At 28.7% G+C, this 19,504-nt stretch overlaps 1 protein-coding gene across 1 annotated transcript in view; it reads right to left on the bottom strand.

Annotated features, from left to right (window-relative positions):
• LOC107439920 (smallish) overlaps positions 1-19,504 on the bottom strand; it is a gene marked incomplete in the record, with an annotated part of 81,897 nt that overhangs the window by 38,868 nt on the left and 23,525 nt on the right. The window contains 1 exon segment of the mRNA XM_071180214.1: positions 2,052-2,445. Coding sequence (XP_071036315.1) covers positions 2,052-2,363 — 312 coding nt within the window.

Raw genomic sequence — 19,504 nt, 5'->3', positions numbered from 1 at the left:
ACATTAAACTGTTGATTATTTTATTCGCCATATTTAGTTAAAAGAATTTTTGAAAAAAGCAAAAAAGAAGAGAGCATTGAACTTTCATCTAAATTGAATTCCCATGAAGTATTAAAGGTATTAACACTTCTTAAAATTCCCCAAAACACGGAGAAATGGGTGAGTGTCTCTTTTAATGGAATGTTGTTTAGGAAGAATTTTTAATACTCGCGAGAAACTGAAAACTGTCAGTTTCTTCCATTTCTTTTCTTTTGCGTAAAAAGAAAAATAAACACATTAACGTGAAAAGTCCCTACAGTCAATGAATTTGTCATTGTTTATCAACAAACAATGAAAAACTTTGGTGTGGCATACCAAATTTTAATGGTATATCTTGGAAAAACCATACAGACTATCGTACTCCGTAATGAAAATAAAATTAATTTAACTCAATTGTAAATGAATAAAAGAAATGAATTCCCATTTATATCTTCAAAAATACAACCAAGGTTATCTCGTTTCATTTTGTGATTGTAATTATTAAAAGCAGATTCATGGCATTTAATTCTGTTAAATAAAACTTTCAATTGAACTCTATTGTCCCAATTAATTGTGGGTGTATAAACTGTATTTATACATAAAAGATTGAAAATTAAAATTACGAAAGGACTATGATCATGCTTTATTATATTCAAGAAAAATTTAGTTTTCTGTTAAGTAAAGATTAGACTTTAATAATTTCTATTGAATTTTAGTGCAAATTTTAATGAATTTAATTATTTTTTGTTTGCATGATAAATTTTCAAGATCATTAGATTTGGTGATGTTATGATTTCTACTAATCCTAGTCATTTTTTTTCCAAAGCAATTTTTTTTAATATTTTATAAAATTTATACGCTTTTTGTCAAGTTTCTATTTTGTCACTTAATTCTAATGGCTTATTTACTAATTACTGACGGCCGGGAAAACCTGGTTGGCAGGGCGCTGGACTCACGTTTGTGAGAACAGGCCAGGCTGCCGAAGACCTCCATGTAGGGAATGGTAAATCATGCACGTTAAATCTGCCGGGTGGCAAAGTCCTCTATGTTCTCATAACAAATCAATACCTGTGGGGGTACTGAATTGGAGATTGATGTTTCTCTTATTTAGATCAAAATTACGATCTGTGGGAGAAAGAATGGATGCCCTATAAGCGGGTGTGACGTACGGGTGTGGCAGAAGTCGAATTCTTAGCCACAGATGGCGCCACTGGAAAACAAAAACAATCGCATCTCCCCTGCCTTAATGACCCATGACGACAACAACAACTAATTGATGACCCATTTTATGGCATTTTCAATGTTTTATCTAGCTAACGAATCTCGCTATGAAGATAATTAACTTAAAAAAGAATTAGTGGAGATTATATTTATATTGATAGTAGGATGGTAGGCAAAACTCATAGAGAAGATCGCATGTGTTACAAAAGAGAGCGATGAAGAATTCAAGAAGAAATCATCAAATTACGAATATTTTGGGTGCTTAGGTTTAACCTCTGAATCAATCTGATATACCTTGATTTTATTAACATGGTGAAAACTGTTAGCTTTTCGGCGATTCGTTGGCATGGGCATTAGAAAAACTTTTAATTTTTTGCAGAATGAGACGTGGTTTCTCAATTAGTCCGAATTGTCAAAAAGTCTTGAGAAATCTCTAGTGCACTTCGCATTTCAAGTTGTTATTTTAATTCAGTTTTCATTCGAAGAAAAGAATAAATATTTCTAGGTAATCAAATTTCTTGAGTAGGCAAACTCACCCGCTGCTACCTATAATACTTAAGATAAAATGCATATATGTCATTAAGGAAGCATTTTATTAAAGTGGAAAAAAAGAGGGAAAGTAAAAATAACCCCTCAGTAAAGTTTAGAAAATTATCTAGAATATTTGCATTGATTTCAGGTTAATTTGATTTATTTAACTGTTTTTGTAATATGCAATATCCATTGAAGATAAATATGTTTTTATAATAAACTTATTAAGAAATAAATAATGTTATCAAGTCAATAAAATTTAAATAAAACAGTTCTCTTACTTTTCTGTACAATGGTGATGATCCCACTTTAACAAATTGAAAGGGGTTATTATGAGTCTTGACCACTGGTTTTGACAGTGTTCGAGTTGGAATTGTTTCCGCGGGTTTTGCGGGACCATTATCAGTAGATGATGATCTTGGTGAAGGTCTACTGTTTCCTAAAGGTGTATAAGGCCTATCGTCAAGTCCCAAATTTGCTTGCCAGCTCTGTGAACGAGATCTTCGCATGCCATTAGAAATGCCAGACGATGCCCGTTCTTCCTCTTCATATGTGCGGTCAAATGTTGCTGAATACCGTGTAGTACCGGGCATTGCAAAGATGCACTTGGTATATCAAAACACACACAAATATTAGTATTTAGCTGGTTCCTTCATATCTTGCCTCGTCGAGGCTCTGAAAGTAGAAAATTGCACAATAAATAAACTGTAAGTTTTTAAAATATATTATACAAAGACATTTGTATTTAGAAAGTTTGTGCAACATATAAATTAAGCTAGACAACGTGAATAAAGCCTTAAAATTAGACATAATAGGCACTGAAAGTAGAAAATTGGACAATAAATAAACTGAAATAAGTTTTTAAAATATATTATACAAAGACATTTGTACTTAGAAAGTTTGCGAAACATATGAATAAAGCTAGACAACGTGAATAAAGCCTTAAAAATAGACACAATAGGCTGTGAAAGTAGAAATTTTCTCAATAAATAAACTAAATTAAGTTTTTAAAATATATTATACAAAGACATTTGTACTTAGAAGTTTGCGCAACATATGAATAAAGCTAAACAACGTGAATAAAGTCATAAAAATAGACATAATATGCCTTTACTTTAGCACCGATAAATAGTACAATTACGGCAACGATTTTTTTTTCTCCCCTCTATTTCCTTTCTCTCAATCTGTGTTTTGACACAGAGAGAGGTTTTTGGTTCTTGATGATAGAAGCAAAATTTTAATAAGTCTATTTTAGAGATTTTAGTTAAGCTTTTTTCACATTTGCGCATAATCGAATTTATTCCGTGTAGGAATTAAGAACTAATTCCCAAGAATTAGTCAAACTTTCGCTTCATATTTTTCAGACATTTGCTGGCTAATTTCTCTCTTCATTCAAACCCTGCTATGGAAAATTAAAACATAAGAGCTATGTTTAGAGTCGTATAATGCGTATATTTCTAGATTCCCGGCATATCAAGCATAAATGCACCAAGTTGACACCTTTTAGAAAGTAGTTAAGTAAACTTACGTAAAGTAGTTAAGTAAACTTAAAAAATAATTTCAAGTATATCGCTTATAATTTCCAATATAGATTTAACTAAATTCATTTAATTAAATCTATATTTAAAATTATAAGAGTAGAAATAGAGAAATATATTTTGTAAAAAATGAGCTTTAGTCTGCGTAGTAGTCATAGATTAAAAGTAAGCAGTAGGAAAAATGCCGAGTAGCAATTTTTTTTTTGGGTTATAATTCATTAATATATTCATAACCTCATTAGTTTCGAGAAAAGTAAACTTTTGTGTCACTAAACTTTTTTTTTATTATTGATCAGAATATCACAAAACCAAAGTTGTTTATTAAAAAAATAACTATAAAATATAATTTAATTTAAAAAAAATTACTTTAGTAAAAAACAATTTTGTGAAATTTTTTAAAAGCAATGTAGTGAATGCGATAAAAATGTACACAGTTTGCTGTTAAAGATTCTTGTTAGAAACGTGTCACCTACTATGTTATTAAGGACAAAGCTGCGCGTTTGTTTACAATCGATCGAAAAAATAAATTATTCATAAAGCAACAAGTAGTCTATTAATCTATTTCGACAAGCAATAAACGTACCATCATGGGTCAAAATAAGACTTGCACACCCAGAGGCAAGGACGCATAGTTATTTACTGTTTTTCTTTTTATGCTATTTTTGCTTCACATTCCATTGCAGAGAGTATAATTGAGTTAGGTCAGTTAGATCATTTTAAAACTTAGTAACTTATGCGGTAACTCAGTGGCACAAGCATGGACTAAGTAAACAAATATAAAAATTCCTAAGTCAGTGGGTTACTGTTAAACTATCGATTTTATAAATTGTATTTAATGTTACAACAGTTGTTTCCTTGTTTGAATATTTTATTTGAAGGAAACAACGAAAGAATATCTTGGACAAAGTAATTACAAAATAAATAAATGAAATAAAAACGTTAAATTTAGTTTTAATTTTAGAGCTAAACTGTAAGTTTTTTCGTTCGTTTAATATGCGTAATAAACTTATGAATGTAAATGCCAGCTTATTCTGCAGAAAAATAAATAAATGAAAAAATAAAGATATTAACAATATGTTGCTTCACTTTGCTTTAAAATTGTTTACATTTATTCTGGCTACCTTTAAGTAACTCTATCTGACATTAACAAGCAATATAATTTGATTGAACTAATAAAATTAATTACTAAACTAAACTTTTTTTATTTAAATCAATCTGAATTTGTTTGTATAAATAACAATTAAACATATGATGGTAAAATTTCATAGTATTTTTTCTGAATGTTATTTGTAATTAAATGATCCAGTTCAAATTTCAATTTAGAGATTTCGATACATTTAAGTATTTTAGAAATGAGGTGATTCAGTTCGAATTCAAATTCAGAGATTCAGATAAATTTAAATATAGAAATGAAATGATCTAGTTTAAATTCCGATTTTGATAAATTTAAATGTAGAAATGAAATAATCCAGTTCAGATTCCAACAATGCCTTAATTTATGGGTTCCCAATTTTTTTCGGCTACGGAACCCTAAGTAATTAAACTTCCTTCGGCGGAACCCAATTCTTTATAATAAAAGTTTAAGTGAATTGTGAAATATTAAATAAAGTTACGTAATTGTAAAATATTTAATTAGAGGAATGAAGATTTTTCCTCGTTTTATCATTGATAGTCTTAAATTAGATTTTGTGTTCGTCAGTCAAATTTGCAACCCTAGTGCTATATTTAGTCTAGTTATGACTTTGTTTCTGGTCTATATACATAAGCTGAAAATTATTAAAATAAATTAAATTATGGTTTAATTTGAAATGAAAGAACTACTATTAACGTTAAAAATGTTAAAGTGCTTCACGATAGAGTTTGATGGCTTGACAATTATTTTCTTTCGACTGCTAATGCTTTAAACTCTAAAATAAAATTTCAAAAAACATGTAAAGCAAAATTCATTTTTGAAAGAAATTTTTTTTTGGCAATAGATAACTTATCATACAAAAATATCGAATATATAAAAGTCACATTTTTTAATTTCATGTCGCTTACGTTGATTTTTTTATTACACGACAGTATAAGATAAAGAATAGGAGTTTTTTACCCATTGTTTATAGTGACTCAAAGCTTTCTGTAAAACAAAATCATGGGTGTTAATTTTTCAGCACAAACAATTTTTTTTGTTGCTACAATTACTGGACTATTCCTCATTTAGCAAAGATAAGAAGGATCAATGTATGAAATTATTTCTCATTCAGGTTTACGAAATTTAATTCACTGGCTTCAATTAACAAGAAAATGATAACAACAAGCAAGTAAAAATGCAATCTTACCATTTTCTTGTTTATGGTGTAAAAGCAGCAACCCAAAAATTCTCAAAACATCATCAGGTCAGGGATTATCAACTTTAATTAGACAATTGCGTACATTAAGTGCATTCTCGTTACTTTAAATGAGGCGTTTTGACAAATTTTGTCGTTTTTCTATACATTACCACCGTTCAAAGAATATTCCCAGTTAAGGTTGGCATGCAACACTTTATTCTTTGTCTTTTCATTCTTTCATATTTTACACGCAATTAATGCTGCATTCTTTTGAATTATCCACATCCTAATTCATCAACCAGAGCAACGGAATGAAAATTACCAGAAGTTCATCATCGTTTGATTCACGCAATCTCGCGACTCGACGGTCATCAGCATTTTCTGCCACGCGATCTTAAAGCTTCTGAAACAGTTGCCAATGACTGAGGACGCAGTTTACTACGAATAAGGAAAGTTTGCAATACAGTTAGAAGACAAGATAAATAGATCAGAGTTCGATACAGTTGATCACAATAAAACATTTCATTGCTCAAGTGAAGCCCACTTCCTTTTCATTGTGTTAATGCTTCAATAATTATAGACAGATTCAAAGCAGAAAAAAAAAATGGCGAAAAGACGCGTCCAGTTGACAAAGGGAAAGTCTGCATGATTTGTGAACATTTAATATGTCAGCTATTTAAAAATTAAAACACAAATTCCAATTAGAATAGTTGCCCCAATGTAAAATTATTTTCTGCATATAGCTCCAGGAAATATAAATGCCATATTTTAAAATAAAAAAAAGAAAAATTTTAATCTTAAGAATGGCATTAGACAGCTATTTTTTATTAAAAAAAAAGAAACAAAGATAAAAATTGTTTTTTTTTTCTACTGATCCCCGTTACGTTGCACTAAAAATAAGACAACTTTCGCAATTTTTTATTAACTATTAAACTTTCTTTGGGAATAAAAAACGGTATCAAAAAACTAAGAAAGTAATTTACATTTATAGAAAGAAAGCGACTTACACTACGTTTTTTCCACAAATGTAATTTTTAGAACAAGCTATTCCTTAGTATTGTCTTTAGAGAAGAACTTTAATTTCTGGGAATTCCACAAAATGAAAGCACAAAAAATTTTCCTTCATATATCTCTCCTTCAGCACCTGGTGCTATTTGCTGCCATGGAAACAAGATCAAATTCATTTCATAGAGAGGAGGAAAGCTTTTGAAAACGGATAAAATGAGCCAAATTATGGTCTTCTTTGTAATGAAAACTAAAAAGAACTACTATTAACGTTAAAAATGGTTATTAAGGGAAACATATTTATTTATTAGAAAATTGGAAAAAACGAATGCAATTTTTTTTAGTGAATGTCTTTTTCATAATTTATTTAATATATTTTTCTTAAACAAAAAAATATGTATTTCTTTTTTTAAAAAGTGCCATTTTTTATTCGCATTTCGGATCGAATAATTTCATGAGGACAACGAAATATTAAATAAATAATGGCCTATTGATTTGATTGAAATATAATTAAATATATAAGTTCAAAGATCATTAAAAAAAATGCCTACCTCTAGAAACCCTTATAACACAACCACAGAACACTTATGCTTTAGCCCGCTGAGATAGACTAACACTAATCCAAATACTGGACACTAATCAATGTATAATGCGCTTAAAAATTCCTTTAGCTTTCAGAGCTAATTATTTATTATTTTTATTATTTTAGAGTCACGTGCTTTATTTCTATGGAATTATAATTCTGTTTTAACAACAAACGATCGACTACTCTATTACCTCCGCAATCAGTTTACATTCGTAAATTGCATTCGACGAGGAAAAAAAAAAACTGCATTTGGAAATATGGAACTGCATCTGCAAAATAACAAAAAACTGTATGGTAAAATATAAAAATAATTGACTCACTCAAAAGTTTATTTTGCGGGGAAATGAATAAACAGGCACACGCTATTCTTACTCGTGACTTATATCGAAGTTTATCGTTATAATGTGGCGTGGAACTCCAGGATAGAACGACTGCTGCGCGTCTCTTTAACCCTTTAAAGTCGTATAAAGTTTATGCATAGTTATCATACTGTTCGAATTAACTTTAAGTGGGCGTACTTAATATGGAGAAAATAATTCTTTTTTAAAGAGGAAAAACACTACTACAGTTGATTACAATTTGTAAAATTTTATTTTGAATCATACATACCTATATCGGAATTCATTTTAGATGGACGATTTTATTATGTATGGCAATGATGAAAACATAATTTACTTTTCAAAAAGAAAACTAACACTTAAACACAGTTAGTGACATTTAGTTTGAATCATACATACATACATCGAAATTAACTTTAATTGGATCTATTATAAAACTATATTTTGTTGTTAATTTTACCGAAATCATTACCAAAACGCTTCTGTAAACATTACCGAGCATTTTGGTGTTTCCATAGAGCAGTAAACATAGTAAATTTTACCAAATTTTGCTAGTTTTTGCCATTCTTTTTTTTATCTCTGCGTATTAATTCAATTTTATTTTCAAAATATAACTTACCATCGCAAGCTAAATTCCTTACTGAAAATACATAAGACTTTAGTATTTTGAAAGGGAAAATATCAGATCACCAAAAAAATTTTAAAAAAAAAAAGAAGTTCACAAAGGTAGTATTTTAATTCAGAAAACCTGCAGCCGTAAATCCGGGAATAATTCACGAAGACGGGACAAACAAAAGAACAAACGATGTTGCAGGAAAAGAACTTGGGAACTAGGTTTCAATAGAATTTATTACAATATGCTCCATTGCCCGAGCAAAACAGAAACTAATATTTTGACGTGTTTTCTCACAATGACAAACATATTTAATTATTTCATTTTTTTTCTCCCAAAAACAAATAAACTTTCGTGAATGTAATATTTTTGATGCCATCATATTTAATCTAAATTCAAATTTTATTTAATTCTCTAAAAAACTATGTTGTTCTGAAATTAAAAAAAAATTCATTGTCAACTGAATAATTAAACTTAACATGCTTCGAAATTTCAATAACTATCTTGTTACTATCTTTTCCACTTATTTTTATTTCCAAATTTGTTATGTTCATCACACTTAATACTATTCATTATCATTTGTAATATATATGTATTATTATTTGAAGTTATTTTTATTTGTAATCAATATATTTTGCTTTGCTTTGCCCTATTTATACATATATATAGCTTTATTTATACATTCAAAATGGTACATCTCAGATTTTTGTGTATATATATATAAATAATATAAAAAGTTCTCTCATTGAACAGAAAACTCTTAACGAAAATCTAAATATCTTTGGTTGTGATCAGCGTCAAATTAATATAATTCATAAAGGTATTTACCAGCATTCATTCTTAATTTAACGGCAACTTTTTCTCCTCTCTTCTCCGAGATAAGAATGATTTTTAAAAATTATTCAAAATAAGAAAACTCAAAATCTGTTCCTTTATAAGTACAAATCATTTGATATTACCTAACTACACAACGTTTCACGATAAAAATATTTAGTACCGTTTTCAGAATTATTAGACAATAATTACGTTCAATTAACTTTTAAAATAAATTTTACATAAAACTGTGTCCAGTGAGCATGCGCAGTTAAAATAATAACTAAATAATTACTATTTAAAAATTGTAAAGTAATATTAAGTATTAAATTCTCTCACGATTGTTACATAATCCTATAATCCAAAAATAAAATTTGAGTAAAGCAAGTTTGTGAGGACCACTGCCATCGCCCCCTGTTTTGAGTCCTCAAAGATAATATATTGGGCTAATAAATCTATAAGACTACTTATTACGGTTACTCTAATTACTAAGGTGAGGCTAATTACTAAGGTGTGTAGAAGAGTGTACAATGAATTCGATGGAATAAGAGAAAATTACGATGAGTTCAACTTGTAATAAAAACTGTTAAACTTTTTCGTGATTTCTTTCTACTCTTTTGCTTTAAATATTGCCAAAGCTTTTAATTTTAAGTATTGGCAATAATGATTTTTCGCGAGATCTTTAATTTTTTATTTCATAAACTCACACTCGATTAGATATCAATCACTAGTAGAAACAAAAAAAGAGCGAGAGAGAGAATTGAGTGTTGCCAGATATAAATTTTAACATTTATAGTGAAATTTAAAAATAATAATAATAAAAAAAAACTTAATAAAAGCGATAAGCCTATTTTAATTGTTGTAAGTTTCGTCAACGAGTCATTTATTTCTACGTAATGAGTCGCACATTCTGTGTTCTTTATGCAAGAAAAAACTTCATTTTCCAGCTCAGAGGATTATATCTCGAATCCCGGTAATTGTCCCTTTTGTTATGATTAACGCGTTAACAAAATATTTTCACAAAAAGCTAAAATAGATGTATATTTTGAAACGATTTAAGTTCTATGTTATGTTCTATTAAGTTCTATGTTTTTGTTCAAAATGTTGATATATGGTGAATGAGAACCAATAATGGAGGTAGGGGGGGCGAGCAGAGGGAGGAGCCTCATTGTAGCTTAAAATAAATGAACAAGTTGCGGTTAATAGTGAAACTATATTATTTTAAGCTTGATTATTTAAGCAGCGTGCTTTGTTTGAAAACTCCAATTGTTCATGCATTCTTTTATTATTTCATTTCTATTTTTATGCAAGAATATATTCATCACTGAAAATTGAGTCATCACATTTTACAGACTAGCAATAAAAGCCACAAAGAATCACATTTGAATGAATCATAGTATTTAAATTTAACTTATTCTTCTGCGAAAACCAAGAGAAGAAATCTTATTTAAACTTTTTTACTCATCTAAAAAGAGAAAAACATGCAAAATTGCCAACATCACAAATTTAAAAGCATTTAAAGTTGAGGAAACGTTCACTATTCTTAATGTCTTCATTACAATTAAAATAACTTAAGCATGTTCATTTTAGTTAAATTTACCTACACATTTTTACTACAGTTAAATTTAATTGAAATTCAAAATAAAAAATAATATTTTTAAAAACCACGTTTTTGTTGTAGAGAATAATAATTTTAGAGAATTGAGGAATCATTTAAAATAAATTATAAACTCTTAATTGTAACTTATGTAAACTTTTTTATTTCAATTCAGAATAAATGTGGATATNTTCTATTTAACGAACTTTTCTTTGAGATCATTTCAATTCAACACAAAACATTTTCAAAAATGTGATTTATTTGCTTATCTCCTAAAATATTTTCCACAAATAAAAAAAAGGAGAATAAATAAAAATAATTCTTTTTTACCCCTTCAAGTTTACGGCAATTTAAATTTTTCTTTTTTAAAAATAAAACTAAATTAATAGCTAAAAGTTTTGATTTTAGTACCAAAAATTCGAATATTTTTTTTATCGAGTTCGATTTGAAAGATTAACCTAGTATGGCTAATGAAAACATTGATGGTCTTCAAATGATTAATAATGGAAATAAGTTTGAAAGCAAATTAGAAAATGCTAGATAGAAAATAAAATATATTTACACATTTCCAGATGATCATTTAAGCTTAACTCCTAAATCAAAAACTTGATTTTATTATTAGTTCATACCTATCCTTGATACAAATTTATAGATAATCCAAAGTTTGAAAAGGAAGTTATTAACAACGATAAAAAGAAAAGAATATAAAATTGGCATATCAGGCAGCAAATTTGAAGAGAAGAAAATCATATGTAGGATCTTCACCACACTTATTCGAAAACCATCTATCAGGAACCTAAATTATACATATTCTTTTCACCATACTTATTCGAAAACTATCTATCAGGAGCCTAAATTATACATATTCTTTTCACCACACTTATTCAGAAACTATCTATCAGGAACCTAAATTATACATATTCTTTTCACCACACTTATTCGAAAACTATCTATCAGGAAACTAAATTATCCATATTCTTACACTGTAAAAAATTACGGAACAAATTCCAGTAAAGATTATCGACACTTAGGAGGCCAATACTTTATATTGTAAAATGCATTTTCAGTGTAAAATGTTACGGAATAAAAATTTTATGTAAATCTAAAAAACTTATAACAGATATACAGCTAAAAATGGCAGGATATTACCTATGAATGATACTTCAAGTTTGTTTGTTTCCTCAAGGAATTAAACCACGTTTAATACAACAGTAAACCGTTTTATACAAAACAAAATTGTATGATATTATCTATAAATGCTATTTCTGCAAATTCGTTTCTTTCCTCAATGAATTTTAAAAAAATTGAAGCAATGTTTTGAAAGAAATAGAATATTATTTTACTCTTTCACACAACTAAAAAAAGTATGTGACTTGCAAAATATTTATCCTTTTTTTTCAATGACAAAGAGTTATATTGTGTGACAGTGCATTTTAAAAGATATTTGGAGGATAACGAACTGCCGTGCATAAAAAAATGTGTCATTATTTCTTTTAAAAGTTTTTGTTCTTTATCTATGACAATCGATAACTCTATATAATTACACCAAACCTGAAAGAGGTAAGACGGAAAACAAAATCAAAACACCGTTAATTTCATAGACAAATCTAATTATAAATACAGTACTAATTCTTAAAATTAGAATATCCAGAAGTTAATAAAGGAGTGGCATAAGTTAACCAACTAATTACACATTTGCTGTTTGCCTGGGACAAGCTGAGTATCCGGAAATAGTAGTAGAAAGAGAATTAACCATTCTTATTGTTTGTTCGACCTTGGCTTTATTTTCGTATTACCGGTTTTTTTTTCCATTATCAACTTGTGTTTCCATCACAGTTTGTTTAAATCATGCAAGGGTTCAGTAAAACAATGAAAAATTATTATTTTCGCTTTTTTTAATATTATAACCTACTTACATTATAACTGTTAACATTTCAAAATAAAAATTAAATAAGATTTTTACAATGTAAGACAAAATTATGTCAATTCTATGAGAAAACCACTAGGATTATTTTTTGGTCTAATGATACTACATCTTTACCACGTTATTAATTTTTTAAAATCTAAATATAGTATAAATAAAAATCATTTTTTGAGAAAAAAAAATTTTCATCTTTTTTTTAAAGAAATTTTAAAATTTTATGTAAATTGATAAATAAAATTAGAATTTTGGAATCTTTAAAGGCAACTTTGAAATCGCAAATATAAGCCCTTAATATTTATTGCAAAATTCGGATTTACTTATATTGCAGATTCGGATTTACTTTTTTTGGAGAATAAGAATCTGCAATAAAAAAGGGGGTTTATTTTAAGATTTCAAAAATGCCCCTACCCCCTAAGGAGTGGGGATGAACGATCGGTTCTGGTATCTTTGGATAGCTTTTAAAAAATATTGAATAAGACTATTTTTACTTTTTTCGATCCGAGGTATATTCTCGAGACATTTGACCATGTCCATTTTTTTTACATCCTTTATAAAATAAGTAATAATTTTAAAGTTTGCTATGAATAAATAGAATAAGAATAATGCAAAATAATCTTTAAAAAACTAAGTTTTACCAATGCCGCTGCAGGCCACAATTAAATAGCCGGTGGGGAACAAATAATCCGCGGTTTCATAAACCTGTAGCTACATTATTAAATTAAATTAAACCCTTTTACCCAATAATTTAATCCGCTGTCACTGTGTTCAATTTGATAAATAATTATATCCTCAGAAAATTTTTTTTTAATAACCTTGAAAAATACATGAAATTATTAATTCTAAATCAGTCAAAATTAAATAGTAGTTCTTCACAATGTAGCGTAATTGTTTGGTTTTAACATCCGCGTTCTTATCATAGATTAAAGTCTTATATCAAACATTTAGCAAAACAATGGTTTTACACTTAAGAGGCTAAGTATAAATTAGTCTTTAGCTGCATTAATCGAAACGCATCCATGCTTAATGCCACGCTCGCCATGCGGCAATCGCAGTTAAATAATGAAGCAACCTACTTTTCTGTTTCTAAAAACGAATTCTAAACAAGAGTCTACCTGAGATTTCTAAAACAATGGCGACTTGTCTTTCCTGAAAGAGGTTGTTCATACTTTTTTAACCCAAGTGAGTAGGAATCCCAAAAATGAACTAGGTTTCATATAAATTTAAAAATGATTTACAAATTAATGAAGACTTAATTATTTGTGTAATTTATATGAGGAAAAAGAGTTAAACGACTGAACAAAATACGTGTACTATTTTTAAAGGAAACATTTGAGAGATTCTGTTTGTCAATTCTTTCAGAAACACGATGTTTATCAAAGGATTTTTAGATATACCGTCGAATTTCTATTTAAAGAACTTCCATTTTGCGAAATTCTCTATTTTGCGAATTTTTTTTTCGAGGAACCAAGATCATTTTGGACATTTCCTCGTAAAATAACTTCCAAATAGCGAAGTGAATTTTCTATTTAACGAACTTTTCCTTGAGATCCACTTTCCCAATTTGCCAAAATATTTCAGAACATTTCAAAGCAAGCACATTTCCTTTATGGTTAAGATTTATAAAGTAAATTGTAGATACTAGTTTACAAGATAAAGGTGTATCAATTGTTATTTTAATTATGTCTAGTGTTTATGAATTTAAAGCATGTTTTGTGTTGTTTAAGTATGTCAAAAAGTGATTTTCTATTTAACGAATTTTCCATATAACGAACTTATTTTGGGGAATTGGAGACTTCGTTAAATAGAGGTCCCACTGTACTAGTGAAATGAATATATAAGGCTACGCATATCACCCGAAAACGGTACATTAGGAGTTCACGATGCATCCAGACCGGAGTTAGTATCCTGACATCCAATGGTACTAAGCTTGATGAGTCCGGATATTAAAAATGATGTCATCCCTCTATTGCATTTACAGTGAAATATTTTATAATCAAATGACAGTATAAAGTACCGGCGCTTTAGGTGATTCATCCGTAAAATCCATTTTACCGTGAACTCTATTTGCACCGAAAAATTATATACCATGATTTCCACAGTAATATCCATTTAATTCGAGTGATTCAGTGATTTATTACTGCAAAAATTACGTTATATCATATTTTTTGTTACGTAACATGTTCCGGTAAAAATAGATTTTACGGAAAAAAGTGCCGGCACCCTGAGTGCCGGTATTTTTTACCGTAATTTGATCCATAATTTTTTACGTGTATGGCAGTCTGCACATGTCTAGGGAAACTCCATCAGCTGAAATAATTAGCAACAATGAGGAGGGTCGATTTGGCTGGCTACGAAATTTCAATGTTTGTGAATGAAGCAATATGTAATTGCTGAAAGAAGGAAGAGAAATTGGCCTTCAACGAAATAATGCCATTGACTTGGAAGACACCATTGTCGAGATTGTCCACATTCATCTCAGAGTTTGTGTTTCCAACCGCAGGAACTAAGAAACAAAGGCCAAACCAAGAAAATCACCCCATCATGAAGTATCCGGAAAATTTTGGCCAAATAGTGAATTATTGAATAAATTTACAATGCTCATAACTTTACGAAATTTGAATGACTCAAAAATATGAATCAATATTGATGTTCAATAAATACGATTGATTAAAAACCGGTTAAAAAAACATTTTGAGGCTCGGATTCATCCGCAAACGTTTTCAACAGGTACATCAGTAACTGATTTTTTTTTTTTTTTTTCGTTGTTGTAGATAAATGGCTTTAAAAGAAATCATGATTAATTAGTTCAAATGCAAAGAACCTCAATTCATTCATTAAGGAAAATAATTTATTTTAGCGTAATTTGCAAATTAACTATTATAGCCTGTAAAAAAAACTCATTAAGTTTGTAAGCAAATTAACAATCGTCTAATAAAATTATGACCTAATAATAACTATGGCCTAATAAATATTTTCACATTTTTATAAACAAAACTCGAAATGATTACTGGGGGGTGATATTTCATTTTTTTTTTTTTTTTCAGAATTTGTTATTTTTAGGCGTCCTGTAGCCATTTACTCTTTTCTTTTCTTTTTAGTCCTATGTCAGACAATACTTAAACTAATTTGTAATTTTAAAAAATCAATCGCGTTTTTAGTAATGTAAATCATCTTTGATAAGGATAGATAAGCATACGATATTACGTGAATTTTACAGAAAAGTATAGTTTTTTTTTTAAATTTATGTAATAACATTAACGTGAAAAAAAATTACAAATGGCAAAAAAACTTTCTACCTAGCTGAGATGTTTCTAAAGAAATCATTTTTATCTTTGTTAATTATCAATACGCAAAGATTGTGGTCATTGTTTTAAACTTGCTACCAACTCCAAAACATTTTGGGAAAAAAATTCCAAGTCAGTGGCTACGTTTTTCAAAAAATATTTAGTTTTAAGTCCACAACAGAAAAAGCACAATTTAAAAAAAAAATCGTAAAGAAATAAATTAGTTTAACAACAGAAAATTTTTTCACAACTTAAAATGTTTTCATAAGTACAAAAAGAATACATTATATCACCAAGGAAGGCAGAAAATTTATTCACACGGTATATGAACGAGAAAATATGAATGAAAATCTATCAATCAATTGAAACAAAAACTCCTAATAATGGCGTAAGAGCTTGAAAGAAATCAAGAAAAATAATAACCGCCTATTATTATGTTAATTTAATTATTGATACAGAAACTAAGAAAATAAGGAAGGCATCATTTCTTACGTGAGAAACAACATAAACTTTCATTTTCAGTTAATCTGAAGATTACAGGCACATAAAAATATAATTCCATGACAAATAAGTAGCGCATTTGAAATATAAATACTCGCCAAAAAGAAATAGGTTAAGAAAATTTAGGTTTTTCCCTAATCACTATATGAAATATATTATTTAGAACACAATGACCAACAATTCGAGTCCATACGATTGTTTGAGTCTTAGCTTAATCCAATTGACTAGAACTATATATTCAAACAAAGAAGAAGAGAATGGATTCTCCGTACTTACCATAGGTTTTTCTCTTTGGACATTTATTCCAGAAAAGAATAGAAACAATGGGTTGATGAATAGAATGAAAATATCGTATTAATCACTGCTTTTTCTCTATGGGTCCAGCATATCCAAAGAAGTGGATTTTATGACCAGTGAGCTCTGCCTCAATTAATGGAATAATATGTTGTGTGATTAAAATAACACTTTCACTCATCGCAAGCAGCTGACTCATGTACAAAGTATCTGTTTCGATGCATCATTAAACTCAAATTGTCCTATCAACGACATCAATTGACATGACACTCTGAAATTAAAAGATTTGGCAGTTTTCTAAAACTACTCGTACTTATAGACGCTTGTCACAGTGGTGATGATCGATGCTTGAACTAATTGTTAAGAAATTTTTTCAAACCAATAAAACGCTCATACTTCGTCAATGACTTTCAACAGTCATTTTTTGAAAAGAAAACAAAATTCCCTAAAATTTTAAACTTTTAAGTGATTAAGTAAAAGATTTAGTTATTAGACCAAAGCGCTTTGGTAAAAATTACAGAGCTTTTAGGTCATTCCATAGAGACAGAAACACGATAAATTTTGCCATATTCTGTTAGTTTTTATCATACTTTTTCCCCTCAGTGTATTAATTGTTGATTTATTCCCATTTCGGGTCATCCTTCATCTAAAATAGAAGATTTCAGATCGAAAATAGTTGAGCTTATATTTGTTAATATTTCAAGAGATTGCAGGATAATGTTTCAATACAATCCTGCCTAATAAAATTAGTACAAGCATAGTACTTGAATAAACGATATGGCTTTGAAAACCTTTAAAGATAGGTCAAAAACATATACGGGGATACCAAATCTTATTGCAAGGGTTTCCAAAGTATGACGTGAAGTTTTAAAACTAAGTGCGCGAGACGTTCATGATTTCAAGATTAATATTAATCATTCTGTTCCTTTTAAAAGGAAAAAGTTTCAAGGTAGAGATGCTATAGTTTTAGATCTATGTAAGATCTTTGAGAGTATCATGTCTTAAGTGAAAAAACTATGAGTGTTCTTTACAGCTTTGTGTTAGTCGGAAGATGGGCTTTCAGCAGAATTCATTTGTTCTTTAGTACAAATATCGATATATGTTCGAAATAAGTTCGATATAAATATATCGATCGATATATGTTCGAAAATTAATGGCGAAAAAGAAATGAGAATGGTAATTTCCATTTTTCATATATTTTTAATACTATCATTGCTTATTAATATCATTCTATATAATATTAATATATTCAGACAATTGTAATTAAAAAAGTTATAAATATGTACTTATTAATTACAATTTAAGATCTTTAAAAGGATTTAAAGTAAGAGTTCTGTTAGTTACCTGCATTTATTTTCTCATCCTATACTTCCAGTGTTTTTGTTTTATACACATAAAAATGCATATTTATGTAAATAAAAAAATATGAGTAGGGTGCCGTGAGAAAATTTTTAACTCATAAGAGTGCCGCGATTCGAAAAATTGCCAACAGTTTTCTGCGTAGTTATTTTATCTGATTATGCGTGTGCGAACATGTAAATTATCTAAACCCATTGATTTGTTTCAAAATTGTCAAAAACTGTGTCCTTGAGAATTAAAGTTATTGAGCAAGATTATTTGCCACAAAATCTTAATTTTGATTATTTGCTGAAAAATGAACAGCAAACATTCTGACCTCGTGTTTTTTATTCATGTCACTGCACACCAGACAATGTTATTTACCCTCTTTAGTAGCGGATATAGTTGATGTACTCAAATAGGAAATAAGAACACACACCAAAACACGGCAATATATTATTGAATACACCTCTAAAAACAAGGTTCAAGGACAGTTTAATTCTATGATTTTTTTGCATATTCTTCTCTTTAGCAGTAAAAAGAAAGAAAAGGATTCAAACACACGAATCCATTACGTCATTAAAAACAATCCAGACTCATTCTTTTTGCACTTTACCTTTTCAACCTACGCTTGGGCAACGAACCGATGCACACTGTTCGTCACAACACTGTTTTAAGTTGACTTCTTTATGATAAATAAGCACTAAATAATAAATAAAATGTGATGTGGTAAAAGACTTATTTTTTAAAATAATTTACGGAAGCTATGATATACACTGAGGGAGAAAAAAGTATGGCCAAAATTACCAGAATAAGGTAAAATTAACCACGTTTTTGGCTCCATGAGAATACCCAAAAGCTCATGTAATGATTTGGTAAAATTGACAATAAAATATGGATTTATAATATGATATAAAATTTGGTAAATGTGGTAAAATTCGGTAATTTTATCATAATACATAGGAGCATGGTATAAAAAGCATTTATTCTGATAAATTCAATTTCATTTTGTTTACTTAATATTTGGTAATATGAGTTATATTCTTAAAAACCCGAATTTCCGGTAAACCGTTAAAATTATAATGGTAAACAGTTAATAAGTCTGGTAAACCGAAAGGAAAAATTTACCAAACGAATAGTTTAAATACCGTATATTTTGGTGTTATTAATCAGAAGTAGGGTAAACTAACCAGTGAAGGAGCACTTAAGCTTCGCTTGCCTTTTAAAAAAATCATATTAATTTCAAAATTCGTAATTTTAGTTAAATGAAATTAATCAACATATAAATGCAATTAATCAACATAATGCAATTAATCAATAAATGCAATTAATACATAATTAATTGCGATAAATGCAATTAATTGCGATAAATGCAATTAATCAACATAATAAATTTAGTCAACATATTTGTTACTAGTAATTGTAAATTATGTAAAAAAATTGTAGAGAACTTACATAATATTGTTTTAATATTTTGAAGGTTCAAATAATAAAGTAGTAAGAAAACCATGTGAAGGAACAGCTCTTACCAGTGAATGAACACCCAGTAAAGGAACACTTAATTTAGAAAAGTACAGGCACCAGGATGTCG

The sequence above is a fragment of the Parasteatoda tepidariorum genome, chromosome 4 (genome assembly GCF_043381705.1).
Source record: "Parasteatoda tepidariorum isolate YZ-2023 chromosome 4, CAS_Ptep_4.0, whole genome shotgun sequence".
Taxonomy (NCBI): domain Eukaryota; kingdom Metazoa; phylum Arthropoda; class Arachnida; order Araneae; family Theridiidae; genus Parasteatoda; species Parasteatoda tepidariorum.
Note: the sequence above shows the minus strand (reverse complement) of the source record. Positions and strands in the feature narration are given on the sequence as shown.